The following is a 17,789-nucleotide window of genomic DNA, read 5'->3' as shown; positions in this document are numbered from 1 at the left end:
GCACAGGATTCATTCCACCAGTTAAATAAAAACTGAAAATGTTAATCACTTTATTATGTCATGAAATTATTCCAACATGACAGAAAATTAAATATGGGTACTCTGATTTTTTTGACTGTGGAAGTTGTGTGTGAATGCAAACACGGTTTGAAAATGCATACTGAGTATTGTAAAAAATATTGAAACAATTAAATTTCCTACTGTGGAGCATTTCTCCAAATGATGAAATATGCTGGCAAGAAACAGACTTGCTGTTCCAGATGATGCTGTATATTTTCCTTGTTCATGATTAATTAACAACAGCATTCATAGGGCCAGTGAAACAAAAACTGTACATACTCTTCTGCTTACAATATGCTAAAATTATCCCCACATAACAGAAACAATGATATTTGAGTATCAAGATCTTTGATCATGAGAGGTGCATAGGGATGTCAAAAAGAATTGAAAATAAAAGCTATTTAAACACTTAAAGATTCAGAGTTTGAAGTAACTCTCCAGACATTGTATGCTGGCAACAGATAGATGTGAGTCTTCATGTGCAACAATATATATTCCATGCCTGAAGTAACTGTACTGCATACGTAGTGCCAGCTAATAAAAAATAGTGAAGATTTGTCTCTTCACTATTTGATAAATGTTTCAGTGTAAATGAAAGATTTTGTATTCAAGAACACTGATTTTTGTCCTTGAAGTTTTTATGGGAAAAATTAATTTTTTTATGTACTTGAAACTTTTTCATCTACATCAAAAGTGTCTTACAGCAAGCACATTTTCTTTGCGAACTTTTGTGAATGAACTATTATGCTACCATGCACTAAGAGCACAGATGAACTGGAGAGATTGGATGTACGGATTGTACAACGCATAACTTGCAATGTCCAAAATATTCACCACAGCGCCAGAAGGCCGTCGCAGGCAATTCAGCATGCATGAACCAGTTCTTGAGGCAGGGTGTGGGTGCATGTGCAGGTACTCATGTTATGGAGAAATTCTAAATGTACAACAATGACAAATTCAGGATGGAATAATGACAGTATTATGAAAAGCGTAAGAGACCTACTCACCATATAGCAGAGATGCTGAGTCGCAGACAGGCACCACAAACAGTCTATCAAACAAGTAAGCGTTTGGTCACAAAGGCTTTCATTGGAATTAGACAACATATACATCCACTCACGCATTTGCAGCTCTCACTCTCATGACCACTGTCTCTGGCTGCCGAGGCTAGACTGTGAGTAGCAGTGCATGATGAGAGAAGCACTGTGAGTGGTGGGAGTAAGGAGGTGGCAGGGGCAGGATGGGGGAGTGATAGCATGGTAGAGGTGGAGGGACAGAAAGTTCTGCTTGTGGAGCACACAGGGACATAGTGGAGAGGAGGTAGGACACCTAGGTACAGTTTGAAGGTTAGAGGGAGGGGGGGGGGGCAGTGGAAAAGGAGATAAGTAAATAGACTGTGTGTGAGTTGGTAGAACAGGGGGCTGTGTAGTGCTGAAATGGCAACAGGGAAGGCGATAGGTGGGTAAACAATGACAAGTTAAATTAGGGCCAGGAGAGGTATGGGAATGTGGGATATACTGCAAGGAGAGTTCCCATGTGCATTGTTCAGAGCAGCTGGTGTTGGCTGGAAGGATCCAGATGACACAGGCTGTGAAGCAGTCATTGAAATAGAATGTTGTGAGGGCAGTGTGCTCAGCAACTGAGTGGTCCAGCTGTTTCTTGGCCACAGTTTATCGGTGGCCATTTATGCGGACAGACAGGTTGTTGGTGGTCAAGCCCACGTAGAATGCAGCACAGTGATCACAGCTTAGCTTGTAGATCACATGACTGGTTTGACAGGTAGCTCTGCCTTTGATGGGATAGGTGATGTTTGTGACTGGACTGGAGTAGCTGGTGGTGATGGGACGATGTATGGGACAGATCTTGCATATAGGTCTATTACAGGGGTATCACCCATTAGGCAAGAGCTTGCGAACAGGGGTTGTGTATGGCTGGATGAGGATATTGTGTAATTTAGGTGGGCAGCGGAATACCACTGTGACAGGGGTGGGGAGGATACTGGATAGGAGATTTCTCATTTCAGGGTACGACAAGAGGTAGTTGAAACCCTGGCAGAGAATGTAATTCAGTTGCTCCAGTCCTAGGTGGTACTAAGGAGGGGAATGCTCCTCTGTGTCTAGACAGTGGGACTTTCTGAGATGGTGGGTGACTGGAAAGATAAGGTCCAGGAGACAAGGTTATAAGGGTAATTGTGGTCTGTGAAGGCCTCAATGAGACCCTCAGTATATTTTGAGAGGGACTGCTTGTCACTGCAGATGCGACAGCATGGGTGACTAGGTTGTATTGAAGGGATGTCGTGGTGTGGAATGGGTGGCAGCTGTCGAAGTGGAGGTACTGTTGGTGGTTGGTAGGTTTGATTTGGACAGAGGTACTGATGTAGCCACCTTTGAGGTGGAGGTCAACATTGAGAAATGTGGCTTGGGTGAAGTAAATAGGGGAGAAGGTATTGAGGTACTGGAGGAATGTGGATAGGGTGTCCTCATTCTTAATCCAGATCACGAAGATGTCACCAGTGAATCTGAACCAAGTGAGGGTTAGGGATTCTGGGTGTTTGGGAAGGATTCCTTTAGATGGCCCTTGAATAGCTTGGCATAGGATGGTGCCAGTTTTGTCTGTAGGTAATGCCTTCAAAGGAGAAGTAATTGTGGGTGAGGATATAGGTGGTCATGATGACTACGAAGGAGGCTGATGGTTTGAAATCTCTCAGGCATTGGGAAATGTAGTGTTCAGTGCAGTAAGGCCATGGGCATTACAGATATTAGTGTAAAGGGAAGCGGCATCAATAGTGACGAGCAGGGCACCATGCGGTAAAGGAACAGTAACGGCGGAGAGTCAGTGGAGGAAATGTTTGGTATCTTTTATGTAGGAGGGTAGTTTGCAGGTAATAGGCTGAAGTAGTTGGCCTACAAGAGCAGAGATTCTCTCTTTTGGGGCACAGTAACCTGACACAATAGGTGTCCTGGGTGGTTGGGTTTATGGACTTCAGGAAGCATGTAGAAGGTAGGAGTGTGGGGAGTGGTAAGGGTAAAGAGAGAGATGGAGTTTGGGAAGAGCTTCTGGGATAGACATAAGGATTTAAAGAGTGACTGGAGAGAAGTCTGGCAGCTGGCGGAGTCCTTCTGCCAGGTGACCCTTGCGGTTCAAAGCAACAATGGTGGAGCCTTTAGCAGCAAGTAAGATTATAAAGTCATGGTTAGTTTTTAGTTGGTGGATTGCAGTTCTTTCTGCAGATGTAAGATTAGCTGGCATGTTGAGTAATTTGGGGAATGATGGTGAAGCAAGGCTTGAGTTTAAGATATTGTGGAAAATTTACAGGGGGTGATTCTTGGGGACAGTGAGGATGGATCAAGGTTGTATGGAGGAGTGAACTGAGTCAGGCAGGGTTCAACATTGGTCTTTGGTTTAGTGTGATTGGTATAGTTGGTGGCGAAACTGTTTCCACTATAAGGACCAGGAAAAGGAGAGAAGGTCTTTAGCAAGTCCTGCCAGACTGAATTTGGGAGTCAGACAAAAGGTGAGACCTTTGGAAGAGACTGATCTATCTGTGAGGCTAAGGCTTTTGCAGGATAGATTCGTGACTGTGTTTTCGGTCTGTTTAGGTTCTAGATTCTGTATGGTGGCGGGAGGGAGTTTTTGAGCATGGGGTAAATGTAGTAGGTTTGAAGGCACCATTTTTCAGCTATGAGGGGGCGTGTGGGAGGCATGGAGGTTGTTGCAGAGATGGTGGATAGTGCTTTCCCAAGGTGGGAGTGGGAAGTGAGCAGGGAGGAGAGTATTTTTTGAGGTGGTGGTCATGCTGCTCTAGTTTGTGAAGGGCAGGAGTTTGTATGTGATATGGGATCCACGAATTTAGCATTGCATAGCAGGAGAATTGTATGGATGCAGAGGAGGTATTGCAAGGAAGTTTGGGCCTGATTGACATGATTTTGCAAACATGAATGGCTGGATGTCATTTTGGAAGGGGTGGTGTTGCAGTTGGATATGGGTAATTTGATGGTAATGCCATTTGGAGGGTTTTATGAGCCAAGCAACAACACAGGATGACTATGTGGGACTGGGTTCTGGCTAGGGATAAGGAAACCTTAGACAATAAGTTATAAGTCATATCAAAGCAGATCAAATATTCTTGTATGCCGTACAACAAAATCACTGAGAAACAATTTTATACAAAATGCAAACACTATTTTTTTTTTTAGGTGAATTAGCACTAATGCACAATACCAGAAATGCAGTTTTCTACTCATAGCTGTACATTCTTTTCTCCTCTGCTGTCAGCACTTCAACTTGTCCACATTTCTATTGTTACCACTGTATTTGTTTCCTTTTGTGCATGAAACAGATTTTAAAAAGCAGAAGATATTTGCACACAGGAACAAAAACTTATTAGTAGTAATTGCATTCTTTGACTAATGCACTTATAATTTTATTCTGAAGGTTTATTACCTAGCTCCTATATACTCTTTAATACTATATGGACACAATGTTCTTTAATGACATTTTAATTACTTCCAAACAGTGATGTCACCTGTGTATTTTGTGCCAGTTGGGAGTTCATTGTAACAAAGCAGTTATCGGAATTTTATCAGTTGCATGAAGACTTATTCCTTGTATATGATAATCAGTCCTAATTCTTGTATCCTGAGAGAGAGAGAGAGAGAGAGAGAGAGAGAGAGAGTGTGTGTGTGTGTGTGTGTGTGTGTGTGTGTGTGTGTTAAAAAAATCAGCACAGTTTTAACATGCATAGTATTTTCAGATATGCAGGGTATCCCAGGAGAAATGGTCAGTATTCAGAGAAGTGACAGGAATGCTCATGTGAAGCAAAAAGCTTCTTATGGAAATGAGCTCTATTCCAAATGGTTTCTGAGACGGAAGACACTTAATGGACATTTGTTTGTGGGCTAGTGGTGCGCACATGTGTCTTACCCATCCAACCTTTTTGATGTTTTATTTTAGTCCAACCTACCTTGTCGCTTCCAACCTCTGTGCTTGGGATGTCTTTCTGCCATTAACCTCTTGAACTGACTGATTCTTGCACCACTACCTGTTTCCACCTTTGTAATTCTTCCTGTGCCTCAAGGCACTTTCTTGCAGTGGAGAGTAATGCGATAGGTTTTGGTGGACATTACTCTAGTCAAGTGATTGTTGGGATTGCAACTTGCCAACAATTTTAAGCTTAGTGCAGAATTAATGTGCCCAATGAAAGGAAACAAGTTACGTTTGATTTATTTTGATATATCTCATGAAGGATTTTATTGGAGTAGTGAGTGAATGCATACACATTTCTTTTAGGAAAATTGGTATTTTTAAAATTTCTATCCTTTAGTAATAAATTTCAAAATGAGGTGTCTAAATTATGCCTGTTAGCAATAACCCTGTGAACAAAGAACACAATTCCCAGTTGTTGGTTGGTACCCACTTGTGCACACATGACCGTTGTTTCAGTGTATCCACGTGTGGACTTACAAACTGTTCGGGAATGTTCATTGGGGGTGATGATCCCCAGAAGCGATAATTTTTAGTGTTCACTGCCCCAGCGAGCATAAAGTGTGCTTCATCACTACAAAAAGTTTTCAAAGGTCACACATCAACAACTTCAACACTTGCAAAAAATGTAAGACCAAAGACAACATGAATGTCTATGTCACATGTCAAAAGTGAATGAGTAATGTGAAATTTGTATGGATGCCATTTCACAATTGTTCACAGAACTTTTCAAATAGTGGACTGTGGAATGTTCAGCTGTCATGACACAGCCCATGCACTGCTTGAAGATCACAAATTTCATCCAGCATTCTCAGCCATTGCAACAGCAACTTCTTCAACAACATATTGTGTGGCCTCTCCAATGGGCAGTTCCCAAATCACCAGTTAATTTGAACTTTCTAATCATGTTCTTCAACCCTGATGTGTAAAGAGGACCTTCCATATTCCTTTAATATGCTGACACTCATGAGGTGCAGCAGCATTATTGCTCTTGTTTTGATAAAACAGCTTTATGAGTTAAGCTTTGCTCACCTTGTCCAGACCCATATTAATTGTCTGTAACTGTTCTGCACACTGAAGCTAATGTTTCAGCCCCATGTCCCTGTAGCAGTACCAGTACCTAAAGGCAAGACATGACACAAATACTACAAACAATGCAAATCCTGTAGTGCACAGTCTGAACATTCCTATAAAGTTGGGTGCCTGTAAGGTAAACAATTCTGCGTCTACACTGTCCCAAGTAGCAAAAGGTTTGGAAAGGAAAGGAGGTAAACAAAAGAATGTAGTGGTGAATAGTGTGTCTGAGACTATAGTTATGTGTGTGAAACAGAAATTTTCCATTCAGTGTGTATTAAAAGTTCTGACAAATGGAAGTGGGGCGCGGGCTTTTAACGTGAAAACTATCAAAAACTAAGGCTTGCTCAGCAAACATACAGGAGTGGCTTGGACATGAATCACCGTAGACCATAATGCAAAAAAAAGTCTAGAGGAAGCATTTATGGAGCTGTGCATGTCAAACGACTGACGATAATATTTGTGGACTAGCGAACCCGGCAATACTTGGCTATTGCTATATTAGTGTTGGAATTGGATACACATCCTTATCTCCTTCTCTTTTCCCATTCTTTGTCCTCCTCCTCCTCCTCCTCCTCCTCCTCCTCCTCGCTCCTTTCTTTGTCCATTTCCTCCTCCCCCTTTAATTCTATCTCCTCCTCTTCCTCCCCCTCCCACTCGCCCTCCCTTGCCCAGTCTCTCTGTCCATCTCCTCCTCTGGCCCCGCTCTCTCTCTCTCTCTCTCTCTCTCTCTCTCTCTCTCTCTCTCTCTCTCTCTCTCCCCCCCCCCCCCCCCCCGCCCCCCTCCTTGAATCTTGTTTATTGTTATTGCAAACAAAACCTTGATTGGGAACTGAAGTCACATAAAATGAGTGGGTAAACCAGTTGGGCTGATCGGTATATGGGGTGGGAACGATACCTCTCCAACAGCTGAATGTTTGATGATAGTAGCTTCAATGATGCTAAGGTATTTTGCATAGTTTTAATCTGCAAATGGATATGATTACAAATTTTTGGGCGATTCAGATTCTGTAGTAATGTTCTAATTGCAATCCAGTAAGCCATAAATACAGCTTTCCTGTTTTCTGTTAAAACTGACTGAGAGGAAGAAAACAAAACAGCACATTGTTGTGTATACAATCTTTGTTTAAAATCATATGTAAGGGGAGAGAATATGTATGGGAGAAACAATTTGTCAACTGGTTTAATTGTCCTGCTATCATAGTTAAAAATGACTGCGAGAAAGGAAACTAAACCATACTTTTTCACAGCAGAGAATGTTCTTCCTCGCAATTGATTGTAACAGAAAACCGGTATATTATTGTTAAAAATGTAGTCCGTGTACATCTGAATGTTTATTAGAGCATTGTGCATGAATTTGGAGTAAATTTTTTGAGAGCTTTGTGAGATTTTTGGTAGCAACATTAAACAATGTCTTGTCTTAGTGTGATAGTGTAGATTAAAGAGAACTGGTGGGAGGGGACAAAACATGTGCATATTGATCGTTCCACATCACGTGGACCATTGGCCCCACGTGGCCATCTCCACTCTGGTTGAAGTTTTGCACTGAACTTTGCTGTATAAGAAAACCAATGTGTGAAAAATTTAAGCTATAGATAAAAAAAGCATGGTTATAGGAGGCTTTCAATAGGGGGTGGCTAAATCTTGATCTCTATTACAGTTTTGGCTAAATTTAAGATGCTTAGAATTGAAACTAATAGTTATCAAAAGGATTTACTGGGGTCAGATGCAAAACTTATGCCCTTCAAACAGTTAAAATTTCAAGGCTGCATCATTCACAGTTTTTGTGTGACATGAGGTCAGATTTAGGGAAATAATAAACTGCAACAAATTTTCAACCATTTTGTGACTGCACCAATTGTTCAGCAAACGAATTATGTAGTATGCCTAGTGTCCTTTAGTAGTTCCACAGAAAAATAACTGTTATCAGTTATAACAGATGAAGCTGTTATTTTGAAAGTATTCTAGACTCATTAATAAGTAAATATGTTGCCAACATTTTTTGTTGAATTTATGAATACTTTGGTGACCCATTACTGAATATTTATATTTGTTTCAGTAGAAAGAGCTAGTGGTGTTGTACAAGAAAATGATTTATCTGTTTTGCATAAGATTAACCTCCCCCCATGAACCATGGACCTTGCCGTTGGCGGGGAGGCTTGCGTGCCTCAGCGATACAGATGGCCGTACCGTAGGTACAACCACAACGGAGGGGTATCTGTTGAGAGGCCAGACAAACATGTGGTTCCTGAAGAGGGGCAGCAGCCTTTTCAGTAGTTGCAGGGGCAACAGTCTGGATGATTGACTGATCTGGCCCTGTAACACTAACCAAAACGGCCTTGCTGTGCTGGTACTGCGAACGGCTGAAAGCAAGGGGAAACTACAGCCGTAATTTTTCCCGAGGACATGCAGCTTTACTGTAAGCATGGAGAGCTGCATCAAACCAGTCTCAGGACTGAAGACCACAACAACAACAACAACATAAGATTAAAAATTGGCTTGAAAAAACTACTGCCAAACAAACAAAAGGAATGTTACAGACAAAACTTTTGAATGGCATGGGAAAGCTAATGCCATTGCATTAGCCTCTGTGTGAAACAGCAGAGGAGGGTGGATCCTGGGAGGTAGTATTAACAGCAGCTTAGGCTGAGGAATGGAAGTGACGGAGGGTTGTGATGGCATGTACCTTTATCAGACTGTGCAATTTATTACACTAGAATCACAAAAATATTCTGCTATAAGTGATAAAAGTTCACTATATATAGGCAGAACCTTAATAGAAATCACTTAATAACAAACTATTGCAAAATTCAAGCCGGGAAGAACTTGGGAACCACGAGAGAAGAAGATCTAAAGAAAAAAAGGACAGTATCAAAATTACAGAGTTGCACTAGACCAATTCAAAGAATTAAAATCCAGTGAGCAGAACAAAATTTTAGAATAAAATGTCAATAACAATAGTACCAAAGTAGCAAAATTAATACCATTAGATACTAGCCCAAAGATTCCACAAAAATGGAGTGCTAGGCAGACATGCATAAAAGCTCTGAGACGGTATATAATTAAATGAAGATATAACATTCCAGAGTGAGTCGTGCTTGGGTAGCTCAGTTGATTGAGTACTTGCCCACGATAGGCAAAGGTCCCAAGTTCGAGTCTCGGTCCAGCACACAGTTTTAATCTGCCAGGGAGTTTCATAATATAACATTGATCATTGGATATCCAGGCAGAACCAGCTAGACACAAGTCAGTTAAAGGCAGTATATAGTACAAAATCAGTACCCAATTAAACTCCTTTACACTCATACCTGTTCTGCTTGTTGTCAGCTCACAGCCAGCCACACTGTGGGCAGACAAAACAAACTTGCTCTGGCCTTTGGTTCACCTTGGATCCATACATCGCAGCACAAAATTCCTCCACTATCTGTGCTGTCAAGGAGCAACGAGGAAAAGGCTCTTCTGACACCAAGGCAGCAATGGCTGGCCCATAGTTCTAACCTTCAGGACTGCTCATTTTTGTTGCCAGCTGTCAGCCATCTCTTAAACCCCACTGTTCCTTTGGTGCATCACTGACTACACATCATCACAGACTTTCACCTGCTGCTTCCAGGTGGTGCTGGTGTGGCACAATGAACTACTGCAGACTTGGCGCCACCTGCTGAGCTAGGCTAAACTTTCTCTGTACTATGAAATGAAAGCACAGTCTTTAGGCTGGTGTGTCATTTAACATTGCCTCTAGCCTTGAAAAAGGCCTCAACTCAGGCTCTCATCATCTTGTATGATTTGAAAATAGGACAGATCGAATCTCCTCAGACCATTCTACATGCCTCCAGTCAGATATTGTCCAGTTTCTGTATTGTTTGGTCCACTGAAGACCTACAGCTTCTTGTGTGACTATGGGCAGCGGCTTTGTGACATTCCAAACTCCTAATGTCCTTTGCATGCAGTTCCCGTAGGAATGTTCAATCAGAAAGTAGTTGAGATAGACGCGCATCCATTGACAGCAGCAGTTCCTGCTGGATTTGAAACCACTTGTCACTATCAAGAGGTAGCACTTGTCTTCGATCCCAATCAGATAGGATTCTTTTTTACAACCAATGTTCTTTCACTGTGACAGTATTACACCACTACTTGTACACACTAAGGAAAGACCACGTCGATGCACCAACACATTGGGCAGGTTCCTTCATGATGTGATTGTAGGCACGTCCAAACACAATAGCTCCTTTGTGTGACTGTATCATGACTCCCTCTTACCGTGCTGATTTCATGCATCTGACTGGTACATACACACCACTTGAATGCCATGTTTTACTTTCACAGTGGAGGGTCACAGAAACACCTGGTGCCAATTCTACTATGTCTACTTTTAAGGGGATAACTAATGTTTTTCCTGGTGAGGTTATTTATCTTTTACAGCCAAAAGTACTTTGTGAATATCTTGATTACCAAAGAATGGGTAGTCAATTTTGGAACTGAACCTGGGATCAATTATATTTGTATTTAATTGTTTTTGCAGCTTTCCATTTCCACACACACACACACACACACACACACACACACACACACGTGTACATTTTACTGGCTGGAAGTAAACTAGGATCTGGCTTAAATGAATGACTGTTGTGCAGGTAACAGTCAAGTGGATGAAGACCTCCTACGTATGGCAAGATCTGAGCAATCGGATGACCGAACTTTCCACCACTTCAAGAAATGTACAAATCGACATCCACGCCAAGTGCTTCGCTACGACAGGGGCGGGGAGCCACTGTGGATTGCAAATGTGGCAGACCCTTTGACAGTACCACCCTGTCAGTATTGTGGAGCAGACAGGAAGTTTGAGTTTCAGGTATGTGTCAGTTATTAAGCGTACACATGTGCACTGGAGGCTAGAAATGAGGTAGGAGAAAGTGGTCCAAGACATAATTCTCTGACTGACATTTCATCTTCCGAAGCTGGAGACATCATCAGAGGTTTTAAAAACTTAGAAAGCAGTTAGTCTGAAACTCAGGAAGACAAACTGATTATATTTATCTATTCTATGATCGATTTGTGACATCAGACCACTGCCTAAAATCATGGTGTCTCGCTGGTGTGTTACGGAGCTTGTATTGGGAAAGAGTTAGTGCTGCTTATTTTATGTAATCCTAAGGTCCACAACTTGTTTAATTTTAATCCTTTTTATTTTCTGTTAAACTCTGCTCCACTACAAGCTCCACAATATACATGGGCATGACTCTGCAATCTTGGGCAGTGGTCTGGTATCACAAGCCAACTGTTGCATGGATGTGTATAAATAGTTCAGCTTGTTGAGCTTATTTCTGACTGTAACTGCTTCATAATTCATTGGAGTCTCTGATGATGTCTCCCGTATTGGAAGACAAAATTTTAGGCAGAGAATTATGTTTTGGATCATGGCGTAATGGACATAAAACAAATATCATCAATAGAGCAAGCATAAATCTAAAGGCATGTCCACACAATCTCCCTTTTCTCAAGTGCAGTCGCATACATACAGGATTAAAAGGGCACACACAAAAATTGGTGGAAAGAACACAAGTAAGCAAGGATATTCACATGTCCATGCGTTGCCCCATTCCAGACAGGCAGTCTGCTACATATCCCCTTCTTTGCTTGCCTGCAGCTCGTGGTCTAGTGGCTAGCGTTACTGCCTCTGGATCACGGGGTCCCAGGTTCGATTCCCAGCTGGGTTGGGGATTTTCTCTGCCTGGGGACGGGGTGTTTGTGTTGTCCTTCATTTCATCATCATTTGTGAACCTCCCGAGATTGGACTGTGTAAAGATTGGGGATTTGTAGGATTGCTGATAACCGCACAATTGAGTGCCCCACAAACCAATCATCATCATCATCATCATCATCATCATCCTTCTTTGCTTGGAACCTTGTGCTGCATTAATTGAGATGAAAAGGTGACTGAAAAAGAAAATGCAAAAGCATTTGTAGAAAAAAAGTAGTGTCTAAATAGCAAATGCACCAGTATGGGAAATACAAAGTGACAATGTTTTGTTTTGCAAATTTCAGGAGGAGGTCACAGCGAGATTTTAGTTTTCCTGCTTGCAAAACTGCAGTGAGAAGGCTGGAAATAACATTTTGCTAGCTAGTAACCGTCGACTTATATACCAGTTTGAACTATTTATTTTGCATTTCAAAACAAAGGATTTCAGTTATTATTTCTGAAACTTAACGGTGTCTTATTCCTGACAGTAATTTGATCTTATACTTTTTATCAAATACTTGATGTTCAGAGCATCACATCTAAAATTTTTATTCAAAAATCTTTAGAAGTAACATTCCGTACAGACGTTTCTTTGTCTGTGGCCATCTATAAATTGAAGTGTGCTTCCTTTGGAGTCAGTAGACATTGTTGCACACAAATCAGTTCACAGCATAACCTCAACACATTACACAATGAAATACACATGGGCCTCAGTTGCCTGTCTCCCACTAAAAAGTGCAAAGGTTCCCACTGATGGCGGGAAGCAATGTGCTTGTTGCACGCTCTACATTTCCAGGAAATTATGCATGCCCAAATGTTCTCGTACTGAAGCACTTTGGAGTGATTGTAGTCATCACTTAGTACAGAAGTTGCAGTCATAATCATGCTGTTGTGAAGTAGCACTGACAGAGTGAAAAGACAGATTGTCAACATCAAATGGCCTCTAACAAATATGTGTTTCATAATACTGTGTAGAGTGTAAGATGAAAATTGTTGCAATATATAGAGTTGCATTTGTGCTCTAGTAGAGGAAGAGCAACGTCTGGAAAAAGTTTGATGCTACAGTCCACACTTCAGGTGGAAAAAATGTACAAAGGTCATCCAGTGCCAACAAAATGGCTGTATTCATGTTTATTCCATCTCCACATGAGAAAACATGTACTCTGTCAAAGGGAAACTGGGAACACAGCAGTGTTGCTATTATGTCCCTTCCCTTCTTCCTTCCTCTCCCCTCCACTCCCCTCCCCTCCCCCCTTCCCTCCTGTGGTGTCAGGGGCTAGAATAAACTGGCAGTCACTCCTTAAATATTGTAAGAGGTGATAAAAACGAGTCTTATACCTAATGGAGCTTTTATGTTGAAACCTCCACCATTATTATTCCTCTTGTTTCATAACCTTTCACTCAACCTTTTTGGCTTAGTTATTTGTGGTTGCTTTTTAAAGTTTGACATCCACTTTGCCAAATTCACTGAAGTGTAGGCCAATTGAGGAAGGGCACCTTACATGGTTTCACCATACGCTGTGATCTGTTGTACTTACTATTCGAATGGATTTCTGTTCTTGTCCAAAATCCAGTGTGATAGCCAATCTGTTGTTGGGGAGGGGTCGGCATGTACACCACAATTGTAGCCCCCTGACAACACAGAAATTGCACTGCTGTTGCCTAAGTTATTACCTTCCCAGGTGTGCCAAGGAGTAGGTGCTTGTCCAGTCTTGGGCACCGGGACTCTGAGCAACTGGTAGCCTTCGCTGTGCCAGAGTGGTGCCTGTGTGGAGAGCCTCCAGTCAGAGTGAGTGCCATTAGGGTGGACAGTCCACAGTAGAATGAATCAAACTCAGCCATACTGGTGGCTGTGCCAGCTGTCTCAGCAGATAGAAAGCAAGATTTTAGTGCAGAGCCATACAATCCCATTATGTTTCCGTGTTTGATCACACCATTGCATGAGTGTCAGGCTAGGAGAAATGGAGGTGGACAAATAACTAAATTCTTGGTATGCTTCAGAATAGATGGAGTATCTGTGCAACAAAGTCACTCTTCTTCATTGAAAATATTGAGGATCGATCTAGAGAAGTTGCTGGAGTAGAGGAGATGAGAAATGGATCTCTATTGATCAAAAAATTGAATGCCACCTGCGACAAGCTCAGGGTTACACCAGTTACCCCTCTCCTTATAACAGATTCAACAAGATTCAAGGTGTCATCTTCTATCATGACCTAATGCTACAAACAGATCAAGAATGCGAACTAACCTTGAGAAGTGTGGAGTCCATTTTGTTTATGTCCAGAGAGGACCCAAGGACAATAAGGTGGGCACTGAAGCTTTCACCCTGGCCTTCAATGAAAATATTTTACCTTAGAAACTTAAGGTCATAGCTTATAGGTGTGATGTTAAGCACCATTTACCTTCTTCCATGAGCTGTTTAAAGTGTCATAGGTGTGGACATATGCCCTCCTGCTGTACCAGTGAGTGTGCTCATGGGGCAAGTGGCAGGGCAACACATGACAGAAGCCTTTACAGTATCCCTCCCTCCCAGAGCACCATTCCACTCATGTGCTGCCAAGGTGAGTTTTGATGAGGGAGAAGAAAATCAAGGAATACAAAACACTTCATCCTTGTCTTATCAAGATGCTAAGAAAATGGTTGGATGACTCCAACCTATTGATATGATGTCAAACTTTGCAAAAGTTGTGACAGAATACACACCCAACGTAACGACAACAGCAACTCCTGGCCCTAGCAGCAGGTCAGTCTCTATTTTTTGTTAAGGGAGGGGACACCAGCGCCCTCAACCCCCACACCCACAAGACTGTTGTCCCTCCTCCTCCTCCTCCTCCTCCTCCTCCTCCAGTGTTGTTAGACAAGAGGTCACCTGCCAAGGAGCCCATCCCCCCCCCCCCCCCCCCCCACTTCCCGGGACAAATCAGACTAGCAGTCAACCACCCACCAGCAACTGACAGAGCCAAATGTTGTAGGTTGTAGGAAAGCTAAACAAAGGAAAATCCAGTATGGAATGTGACAATATTATGAAAAGAATAGTTGCTATTCACATATAGCAGGGATGCTGAGTCGCAGATAGGCACAACAAAAAGACTGTCAAATATAGCTTTCAGCCCCGTAAGGCCTTTATCAAAATCAGACCCTACAGGGGATCCACAACTCTTTTGTGGATACGTGCGTGGCGAGCCAAGACCCCGAGATAGTGCGGCTCTCTTTCCTTTCTGGGCTGCGTACCTTCCTTTTCCACATCTTTCCATCCTTCCCCATCCCCCATCCTCCCCCCACCCTTCCCCCCACATCTCCACCTCTTCCCTTCCTCTATGTTAGGACGAGCAGTGGGTTTAAGCGTGATATGAGCTTCAAAGTCGTTTGCACGGCCTAACCCAGGAGAAAAAAGGGACGAAAATGTCATAAACAAGGAATCCAATTGAGCATAAGGAATATCATCAGATACGATATTGACAGAGTCATCTATGGAGAACCCAAAAACGCGAAAGGCATCGAAACCAAAAAGATTCTCTGTGTTACTATGGTCGACCACAAATATGGGAACAGTGCGAACAATGGATTTGTAAGATACCTCAGCATCGAATTGTTCCAAGAGAGAAATCTTCTGTTTATTGTACGTCTGTAATTGCCTAGTGACAGGTGATAGGATTGGAGAACCCAACTGAAGATACATCTGAGAATTGATGATAGTGGCAGCAGAACCAGTATCCACCTGCATGCGAACATCCCGACCAAGTATTTTGACAGTGAGGAATAACTTCCCTGAAAGGGAAGAAGTACCACTGACAGACAACACAGAAGCAGAATCAGCGTCACGTTCATGAACATCAGGTATGCGGTCTGATTTGCAAACGGATGACACATGACCCTTCTTTTTGCATTTGTGACACACGGCCCAACATTGGGGACAATCCTCCCGTGAATGTTTCATAAAACACCACGGACATGAAGGAAGTTGCCGGGTGTTTTGCTGCAGTTTCGTAGAGGTTTGTTTATGGTTAGGCCGAGGCTGCACTTGGGAGCGTATTGCGGCCACGTCGGCCGGTGGGATACGCTGCACGCTTTGTCAACAGCGCACAGAGGTTGGACTTCCCCGAGGTCACCCCATGCCTCTATTTGCGCTCAAAAGACTGCGCGATGGATAGGACTTCATCTAGAGTCGGATTTGCCAACTGAAGGGCACATTCCCTAACATCTTTGTCGGGTGCCGACCGGATAATAGCATCCTGTAATATGGAATCAGCATAGGATTCTCTGTGAACATCAGTAACAAATTGACCTTTTCTACTGAGGCCGTGAAGTTCAGCAGCCCAAGCGCGATAGGACTGATTTGGTTGGTTTTGACAACGATAAAAGGCAACACGAGAGGCTACCACATGCGTATGCTTTTGAAAATATACGGACAGAAGTGAGCACATTTCAGCAAAGGACAAAGACGCAGGATCTGTCAAAGGAGCCAATTGCAACAACAACCAACACATTTGAGGTGAAATCCATGAAAGGAACAGAGACTTACATGTTTGTTCGTCCGCGACATGAAATGCCAAGAAGTGCTGTCGAAGACATTTTTCGTATATTTTATTACATTTTGGCACTAGGAAAACAATTTATATATTAGAAAGTATGGGTGATAGGAAGAAGAAAATTGTGGAAGTCGCCAGCGGTTTGTAAGCTATGTACTCTTATATTTCTGAAAAGAAAAATCGCACAATACCTGTAAAATAATAGACATAACATAGTGGGTAATAACCGACAGTAACAAACATAGTAGAACCAACATTTTATTGGTGGTCACCTGTAGTGTTGGTTTATACAACTCTTCCCTGCCTTATACACTGCCCTCAAGAGGCCTACTATTTTCTGGGGTTATTTCTGAAATTGGTGAAGGTGTTTTAAATCTGTCTTGCAGCTCCAAGGAAATTCATATTTTTGTCACCAAATGTGTTTAGTTTTATTGAAATAAAATAACAACAGTGGTCATATACCATTTGGCTTGCTTTCTACATCTAAAAATAGTTCATTACAAGAGATGTTGATGTTAGTACTTGAGATTTTTGCTCACATCGGAGAGAAATAAAGAAGCCTTTTTTTCGTGTCAATTTATGGCTTTACTTACCCTTGAGATCTCAAAATTAGTCAGGGAACAATGCGAAAACTTGTCTGGAAATCTGGGAAATATCAGGGAATTTTATTTGGGAAAACTTGTGGCAACCATGATTATGTGCTGGGCAGTGGTCATTGTGGGAAATATAAATTTAGGTTTATCTGTTGGGTGACTATCCTAGTATACTGTTCCATTGTTAACACTGGTTCTTCACAATGTGAACAACCAACTACGGTAATGATTGCTTCGGACTCTGCAAAAATCGGCACTTGAGCTTTTTTTGCCAACTTTGGGGGTTCCTCACAATGCACCTTTCTGGAGGTGCTTTCTCAAAAGTACACTGCAATTTTGGTTTAACTGTTCTGAAGCAATATATCATAAACTAGAGGTATGGCATATGTAAAGAAGTGAATTGCAGCTGCTGCTGATTATCCAGTATGAAGGCCTTTGACAATCACACCTCTTTTATCACTCTCTGCACTTTGTTTTGGTGCCTTGGCAATTTTGAGATTAAGACTGTCTACTAGAGACAGCTGACAGAGTAGTCAGTAGAGTACCGACGACGACGTCAGTTAGAGGATTAGTATGGTGGGAAATATAAATTTAGGTTTATCTGTTGGGTGACTATCCTAGTATACTGTTCCATTGTTAACACTGGTTCTTCACAATGTGAACAAATGTTTCGAAATAACATATAGTCCAAGACATTTGTCATTGCCAGTATTTCTGCCTCAGTGAGCCAGTGTCATGTTGTCTTCCTGTGTTCCGTGTGTCAGTCTCCTCCTACCACTCAGCTGTGTCTGTCTCTCTACAGCCAGACCCACC

At 42.2% G+C, this 17,789-nt stretch overlaps 1 protein-coding gene across 1 annotated transcript in view; it reads left to right on the top strand.

Moving 5' to 3' along the window:
- Nucleotides 1-17,789, top strand: part of LOC124619569 (programmed cell death protein 2) — a 42,196-nt gene that overhangs the window by 23,121 nt on the left and 1,286 nt on the right. The window contains exon 4 of the mRNA XM_047146058.1: nt 10,749-10,966. Within this exon, the coding sequence (XP_047002014.1) occupies nt 10,749-10,966 (218 nt within the window). The remainder of the gene's footprint in view (nt 1-10,748; nt 10,967-17,789) is intronic.

The sequence above is a fragment of the Schistocerca americana genome, chromosome 6, assembly GCF_021461395.2.
Source record: "Schistocerca americana isolate TAMUIC-IGC-003095 chromosome 6, iqSchAmer2.1, whole genome shotgun sequence".
Taxonomy (NCBI): Eukaryota; Metazoa; Arthropoda; class Insecta; order Orthoptera; family Acrididae; genus Schistocerca; species Schistocerca americana.
Note: the sequence above shows the minus strand (reverse complement) of the source record. Positions and strands in the feature narration are given on the sequence as shown.